The sequence below is a fragment of the Malus domestica genome, chromosome 05 (genome assembly GCF_042453785.1).
Source record: "Malus domestica chromosome 05, GDT2T_hap1".
Lineage (NCBI taxonomy): Eukaryota > Viridiplantae > Streptophyta > Magnoliopsida > Rosales > Rosaceae > Malus > Malus domestica.
Genome location: NC_091665.1, coordinates 20,189,056 through 20,197,850, shown reverse-complemented (window position 1 = coordinate 20,197,850; position 8,795 = coordinate 20,189,056). Strand labels below are relative to the sequence as shown.

Sequence of the window (8,795 nt, the reverse complement as noted above, 5' to 3'; positions counted from 1 at the left end):
AGTTTGTCTTTTGTAGGAGAAGGGCTAGGAGTCCAAAATAGCTAATGAGGCAATTGGGTGTTAATGGTGGCCGTCACATGATCACATCCGCGTGTGCTGGAACTTTAACGTGGGCTGTCGTTGACCCGAATAGTCAAACTAAGACAAACGTCTTCTTCCCAGATGACTCCTATCCTCCCATTGGAAGCTTTGTGAGCACGGTGGTTAGCATGTGGGTGATCTCGAGCCCTGGGATACGACGAGGTCAGTTGGTGCATTTGCTTAATTAATAGAGTCATAAAGAGGAATGATAGGATCAGTCGCGTATGATCGTTTAAGTTAATCACAATCATTCTTACTTGATCTCACAAACATGAATAATTAAGATCAACTCATACGCGCGACATATAATGATGGCATTGGCAAAATAACGAATAAACGAGCAAAATAAGAGGCACGTAGAGCATTACATATATACACACATACATTTCCTTTTGGCCCAAAGGAAAGAAAAGAGTGCTTGTATACAGCTAATTAGTGAGAGGAAAAAAAAACCCTTTTCTATATTCTTCAGATACAAAGACACATGAGACGAGATACTTGACGCAGAAGACCACAAACAGGTTCCAAAAATGCCAAATGCCAATGTCGGAAGCCAAAACTAGCTACTTGATCGATCCTTATTACCTCTGCTGCCTCCACCCGGTGGAAAAGGAAAGGTTCGTGTAATGTGTTAGCATTAGGAGTGAGTAGTCAAATAAGATCAGTTCTACACGCGTGTTATCAGGCTTCGGATAGTTGGTACACGTTGCAATTGTATTATATGTGTTCTCAAGCTACAATCCTTGACCTGTTACATTGGATAAGAAAGCAATTCAAAAACCGGGTGGATAAATGTGAGAGATTGGAAGGAGAACCAAAATGAAAACTATGGGCAGATTACCTGCATGGCGGATAATGTGGACAAAAAATCTTTGCATTGTTCAAGCACAACCCGTTCTGTTGCAGTAACCTTCATAAGTTCACACAACAAGGAATTCATTTCCTCCACCTGTAAAAGGGAAAGTGCTTCAGAAACTTCCTTAAAACAGTTTCGACTTCTTTGCAGATTGTTAAGCTATTCATAAAGAGGTTACATAGACACATCTATCTACCAGGAATCAATCGACAACATGCATAGAGGCTAGGTGACATGCCAGAATCAAACCTCACATGCTGTCAAAAAACAAGAGTGATCCGGCTGGGGGTGTGGACGCCAATAACTTGCTATCAGATCAGGAAGCGACTGTTGTAGCTCAATCCAATTGCCTACGTTTTGTAATCTAAAAAACAACATAAATGACCTAGGTGTTGCAATGGAGAAGAGAGACTTTTAATGGCTTTATTTAATAAGAAATTTGGTTTAGGTCAATAATAATTTCATATTTCGGCATAGGTCAATGGTCATTTCATTTTCTAGCATAGGTCAACTGCAACAATTTTCCTCTTCAACTAATATTTCGGCATAGGTCTGGTCACTTCATTTTCTAGCATAGGTCAACTGAAACAATTTTCCTCTTCAACTAAGGTACTAAAAAAATTTTTCGTCTCCAACAAAAGGCAATACCACTTGCTAAACTTTCTTCATTGACCTAAAAAGCACAAAATGTTGATCGACTCAATCCTAATGTTGAGAAAATTTAGTGACCTCAATCAAATTACCCCTTTATCTAAAAGGATATTATACCTCAATACCATTTTGTTTCACCAAAATGCAAAACTTGGTTATAACCTGGGCTAATGTTCAGAAACAGTGACTTATTAATCACCATTTTACTTCTAAACTTAGAACTTATAAGCAAATGAACCTACTTTAGGACCAGGATGTTAATGTTATGTTTTTGTGAAATGTTTTACATGAACAGTGACATCAACCAAGGAAAGTAAGATTCAAGAGAGACAAATAGATTACCTTTGACGAAAGATAGCATATCGAGGATACCATTGTCTGCATCACATCAGCTGCTGAACCCACAGCTTCTTTCAGATTTTGAAAGTCAACCTAGCATAAAATGAGCATTGTCAGTCTTTTGAACAGTAATGGCTCCTTTAGTCCCTTGATGTGCCCTTGATTAAATTAAGGGTAAAAAGAAGCCACATACTATTGCTTTTCCCACAACTGGAAGACGGAGAGTACTGGCCTGCAAAGCTTCAGTTGCTCCTAGCAAAGAACTAGAGTGATCTTTTTCCAGAAGACCCCATTCTTCCAAACAACTAATCTACATTCACCAACCACAACAAAACTTCATTCATTATCAAGGACAGGATAAATAACAAAAAAAACAGTAGATGCCTTAAAAAAAAAGAGGCTGTATGTATTTAATAAAACACTCGCAAAATCATGGTGTGACTATATTATATAGCTATCATAGGTTTACCAAGTGTATTCAGTTGTAATATTAACAAGAAAATAATTTGGTACAAAAGAAATAGTATTTCATGATAACATACAAACTCAGGTAGATAAGCTTTATTTGGAAAGACAATAACTATTATACATGCAGACACGCGCCCACAGGGAACATCCCTGAGGAACTTCGGATGCTCCTTCATCAGCACCTACATTGACAGTAGTGGGTTGAGTTATTTTTGTCCTTCTGCATTCGATGGACCAGATTTGAGATTGACATTTCAAACTCTGTAGCTCTGGCAAGAATGCAAGGTCTAGAGCATATAAGCATCATTTAATGGCAATCAATTGAGGCTAACGGGACCTCAACCAAGGTTAATGTTAGTAATTATGCAAGCCCTTGTTATCCCAAAACAGTCTAGTCTCCCTTCTTTCTGATATTTCACATTGCCTTTGCAGACGATATTTGCATGTCTTCCTACAAAAGATTTTTGAAGATGTAGCACACTGTCTTGACAGAAAACATATTATTTCACTAATAACTTTCCCTCTTCTATAGTATGCCCCAACTCCTAAACACCTCTGTTTTTACCGGAAATAAGCTCCTCTTATATGAGAGACCTAATTGACCCTAAGCTAGCCAGAAGTAAAGTTCATCAACAGGCGTTTTACAATAAAAGGTCTTGAGTAACAAAAAAAAAATAAGATAACACCCTCTACCATCACCAATGTCAATAAAGAATAACTCATTCCCATTACAATGAGCATACATCCTTAGGAATACTATTATGATTATAAAATTATAAAAATAAGAGCATTTTTTAGAAATTTTGATCCTCCTGCTTGGTTATCAGAAATCTGGAAGCTAACACATACAAAAAGGTTCCATATAAACACCAAGTTAGCTCTAACCAAACAGCTACTTCATGTAGTAGGAAAAAGAAACTTGGACTTGGCGGATGATTCTTTTCAAAATTATTCCTTTTATTGGATGCCTAAATACAAAGCATTGAACTTGCACTAATCAAGGTACAAGTTAGTAAGGATTTATTATAGGCAATCTTATCAACACTGTCTTGATAGTGCTTTTTGGACATCCGCACAGATTAACGAAAGAAAGAGAGTGGCACTAATCCAGAAGGGGGAAAAGTTCTAACAAGGAGACAACAAAGTGGAAGACAGGTTTTGGTTGATTGAAGGCCAGCCAGCAGAAAACTTAGTTACATCTCAGAAACATGAATCTATTAGAGAAATGAGTTTAGCATTAGAAAAAAATATGCCACCAGCACCATATTATGTACTATTACATTGCGGATGCCAGTCAATGACATATGTTAGATTGGAGCAGAAAGTAAGCGCTATCAAGATAATTAATCTCTGAAACTTACTTGTCCTCTGAGGATAGAAGTTAACTTCAATTTTTGCCTCAACAAGAGTAACTTGATCTTTTTGAGTGTGACAGAATGTCGGAGCTCTGAAGTTGTTACCCATGCATTCCACATGTTTTTCTGGCACCCAAGAAAATGCAAATTTAGATAAGATAATTTACATAAACAGTAACCAACCTGACCATTTTGCAACTAACTTATTTCATCAAAAGACACATGCAAACTGTCAAAAAAAAAAAAAAATCAAAACCAGACACAACGTAAAAAGTCACTTTGTATATATGGATGGTTCATATAGAAACAAAGAAATCACCAAATGTAAGTGAAAAAGCATACTGGCTTGTAGAATCTTACATTCAGCCAAGATCAAACATTTGAAAGGTTCAAACTTTCAGACAAGTTGAAGTAAAAAAAGTTACAGAAAAGAAAAATACTTCAACATGTAAGGGTATGAGCAGCATTTTCAAACAAACGTACAAGAAACCATAAAATTGGCAGACAGATAATTAGACGAGGGACCTAATCCAAAAGAGAACCAAAGACAAAATAAAAAATGAAAACTGTAGAAGTTATTCTAATAAATATAATGTGATGAGGGCAAAGGACAGAGATCTAAATTTCCAAAATCAAACCATTTCAAAAATAGATCACACTTTATTGGTTTCTAAATTGAGTTGAGATGCAATATGACAGATGCTCATTAATTTGATACATTAACTTCACTTTTCTCACATGAATCATACAGTTCTTATCATCCCTCTTTAAATGTATCTGCTTTACATACATAAACCAGCATCAATCACTTTCGAACGAGTTCTCAGCATCAACAAGAACTGGTGCATAGGAAACTATTAAAAACAACCCCATAACCTTATTCTCCGCTCCTAATATTGAGTCTTCAATTCCACAGTGACTTTTACAAGAATGAAGTAATCAAGTGAGACATTCTCCGAAACCAAAATTATTAACAAGACATTGGTTCTAGATTGGTTTGCATGACCATGCCAAGAAGTAAAGCTTATAATGTCTTGCATAACAAATCATCAGGTAAGTGCTTCATTTGACTTCATCATACAGAATTTTTTTCAAGTTTCACTGTATAAGAAAACACTTGGGAAACTGATGCCATGAGTTCAGATATTTATTTGATGTGAATTTAGAATATGAATCAATCTAGTAAAAAGTACTAAAAACACCAATGAAGCCCTAAAACATGACAATACTCCAATTAACGGAGTCTATGAAACTGAAAGAGAAAAGAATTCTTCAATGCATGCAAGGCAAAGCCATCCATGGTTTTTATCTCCATTCTAGACAAATTGGTCAATAAAAATCACTTCAAAGACTTCACAGATCACCTTTCGATTTTCACTTTCCGAAACTATTCACTCCACAAGCTCCCAATTGCAGCCGCACAGTTTTTTTTTTCTTTTAAGTAATAACCAATGACAGTGACACCCTTCATTTAAGATTTGCCTTGTGTTACCCAGACTCCATCTGTATTAATATTACATATCCTTTTATTTGTATCTCCCATGCTTAATTAAAGCTCAGAAATGAACTAATATAATGGCACGCTCAAGCTGAACAAAGGGACGTCCTCTTCAAGAAGAAAAAGGAAAAAAAAAAAAAAAACCAAAAGGAACCTGCCACAAAATAATTAAGCTGAAAGAGAAGTTAGCCTTCTCATTGTAATTATTAGGGAAACGAAACACTAGTCAGAAGTATATACAATGTTGAGAGTGTGTATATACAATGTTGAGAGTGTAAATACCACATTGGGGAATCAAACCCTTGCCAAACAGTTTAAATGATCTGGGCATTTCTCTCCTAATGCCAATTGGCTTTGGGTTAAATGCTCACATTCTAATCTGGTACCAAACCAGGGTACCATATGTTAAGCCAAACAGCCCACGTCACCTAATATGTGTTGTCCACGTCCTAGACTTGAAGACCCCACACTTGTGGGGGTGTGCTTGAGAGTGTGAATTTCACATGGGGGAATTAAAGCCTTGCCTAAAGTTTAATGACTTAAGCCTCTCCCTCCTATTCCCAGTTGGTTTGGGTTGGATGCTTTCACATTCTAATATGGAATACATAGACCACAAACATCAACCATACTAAGTAGATAGTTGCCAATTGGTTTTTAATTGGATGCTCACATTCTAATATGGAATACATAGACCACAAACATCAACCGTGCTACTTAGATAGAAATGGATATTAGTACATAACGAGGTGAAGCATACATGGATAACAATATATAGGAGTCATATGACCATCCAACAAAAAAAACAAATTCATGGACAAACACTACTGAAATAAAAAGATAGAAAGCAATGCAATTTATAGCACTGAGATCATACCTCGGCATTTCGTCTCTGCACCATGAAGGTAGCATCTGATCTTGCATTTACAAACCGCCATTGCAGATAACGGTTATACAGAAGCCTGAGCAATTGTGCATCAACAATCCTATCTTCCCCCATCTTCCCTCTCCGAGTATCAACAGAAAAACTAAGGATTGAAGGTGCAGGACCAGAATAACTCCTATTCAAGGTACTTTCAACACTACTTCTACGAGAAGGACTATAACCCCTTGATGGTGACATTGATGAAGAAGTCCAAAGCTTACCCGGCGAAGCAGGCCTAGTTGGTCCCCTAGTGGGGGAAGCCATTGTCCGGGGAGATGATGATAATGGGACATCACCATTAAGCCTTTTCGATTGAGATTGAACGAATTTTGCCCCTGCTCTAGACACAGGGCTTGTTGATAAAGGCGAACCAGGACCCTGCAACCGCCTCAACCGGCTATTAGTCTCCTGCCAAAACCTTGCTGACACCGCAATGCCACGGGGTAAGGTTCGACCCTTTTCGGCACCACCAGCATCCTGCACACCTGAAGTGCTACCAGAAGAAACACTGTCTGTATCAGAAGCAGTGAGATCACACGGCACAGAGGATTCATGGGCAGAATTAGCATCTGGGTTTTGCCTAGCATCCTTCAAAAGCTCAGCATTCCCCAAATCCAAGCTCAATCTACCATCGAAAGACGCTCTTCTGCTCTCATCAATCATGGATTGCTGCAGTGCTCGACCCACAATCCCAGATCCAATCCCACTGAGCTTCCTGTTGTCCGAACTGCAGTCCATGCTCCTGGACAAGTTATTAGTCCCACCCGAGCTCAACTGTCTAGTCCTGGCCGGCCACCGGTGCTGATCAGACGGCTTAGAATTCTCAGCTTGATCTCCTCTCACAGGGGTCGACCGGCGTCTCTCAGGCGTGGCCTTCCTCGCGGCAGTCCCACTCGGCGAGGCTGGAGTCTTAGTCTTGCTAATCGGAAGCGAAAAGGCCTCACCTTGGAACGAAACCGACAAGCTCCGAGTGGAAGTGACCAAAAGCCGAGTTGCAGTAGAGACTTCGGAACCGGCATTGCTCACCCGAGCCTCGGGGAGGCCGGCGGAGGTCCGAGGAGTAATGGGTCGCCGCCGGTCCGCCGATTGAGCCCGTTTCTGAGCCGGAACGGGGGTCGAGTTCGAAGCCGAGTTTATGGACCTTGAGAGCAACGGAGATTGGCATCTTCTGGAAGACGCAGAGGACGAGACCGTAGAAGTGGAGGTCGAGGTCGAAGAAGAAGAAGGCGAAGGAGACATGTATTTCGACGAGACTTGGCGGCCTCTGGGTCGCCTCTGAACGAAGCCATTGTCTTTCTCGGAAGGTAAGAGAGGAGGCCTTGATGGGTTTTGGAGATGGGGCCGTGAGCGGTGGTTCGATGAGGTTTTGGGGTTCGGCGGCGGGTCTGTCAAAGCTGCTTCGGAAATGGCAACCACCATCATAGGGACAGTTCAAATCCTCCTCACATTGCCTCTCAGAGAATGAATTTTTGCGAACCCACCATGTAAATTCCCCAAATATAGCAATGCAGATTTATAAAGTTGCAGGAGAAGGGTAAATTCTGAGAGGAAAAGCAGTGAGCCTTGCTATCTCTGAGTTGTGGGTTGAGAAAGAGAGAGAGAGAGAGAGTAGGTAAGGGGAGAGGTGAGATTTGGGAGTGTATGAGAGAGTATGGTGGAGTGAGTGTGCGTCCGGGAGAAAAATGAGAGAGTTGAGGAGGTGGGGCTTTTTCTTTTCCGGGTTTGGGAAATATTTTTCTGAGAAACTTTGGAGGGACGTTAACGTTATGTGTTTATGTTCATTTAATTACGTTTTAGACTTTTTATTTTTTATTGATTTTTATGAGTACAATTTTCTCCACATGTGAGATTTATGGGATTTTGTTCAAGGCCAAAATTTTCGAAATTGGTTTTTTTTTTTTTATACAACGATATTAGTTGCTCGTCGAAATTTGTATGGTATGCTTACTCATTGTTGCTTTAGAATTTGTGGTTTCAATTTTGTTAGTTTTACTTATGGGGTTTACTTCTACTATTCTAGACCACCTCTTTGAAGATAATAATTCTTAGTATTTTATTAGGGCAGAACACTCATTTTCTCTTTGATTGGGTTGAAATTCTCGTTAAGATTTTTATTGAGGTCCATTATATGCATCATATCTTCAATAATGTACGTATTATTTTCGTTTGCAATGAATATTGTACCTTTTTTCAAACATGATAAATTGGCGTAAAGGATCCTTCATTTGCACCCGATGCCTTTAATTCTACTAAACAAAACCTCCCATAGTTATTCATGCAACTGCACAAAATAATTAGTTAGTAATAGTATCTAATTCTACTCTATTTGTGGAGCAAAATAAGTTTCATAATGGTCAATTAATAATAATGTATAATGATTATATAGTTGCACAATCCTCTATATGTGGTAAATACATACAAATAGGAATGAGCTAGCTAACCTCCATGAAAACAGCATTCAAGCAAAAAACAAAGTGGTTGATGACATCAATTAATGATCCTTAAACTTAAGCTAAAGGATGACCAAATTGCAGTGTGTCATTTTTGCAAGCTAAGTCATTTAACCCATTCTAATTCTATTGCATTAGTTTTGTATAGAGAGAGAGAGAGAGAGAGAGAGAGAGA

At 38.9% G+C, this 8,795-nt stretch overlaps 1 protein-coding gene across 2 annotated transcripts; it reads right to left on the bottom strand.

The window, feature by feature from the left end:
* Positions 1–414: 414 nt before the first annotated feature.
* LOC103409345 (QWRF motif-containing protein 2) lies at positions 415–7,913 on the bottom strand. 2 transcript variants are annotated; one of them, XR_011580527.1, is made up of 7 exons: positions 6,123–7,913; positions 3,757–3,876; positions 2,121–2,237; positions 1,931–2,020; positions 1,187–1,301; positions 923–1,030; positions 415–829 (listed from the first exon to the last, which is right to left on the bottom strand). XR_011580527.1 is itself a non-coding variant. In XM_008348152.4 (6 exons), the coding sequence occupies exons 1-6, from the start codon at positions 7,590–7,592 to the stop codon at positions 749–751; spliced, it is 1,986 nt and encodes a 661-aa protein (XP_008346374.3). In that variant the 5' UTR covers positions 7,593–7,913; the 3' UTR covers positions 415–748. The 2 variants fall into 2 exon arrangements, 1 of the variants encoding a protein (XP_008346374.3); XM_008348152.4 differs by lacking the exon at positions 1,187–1,301.
* Positions 7,914–8,795: the final 882 nt, after the last annotated feature.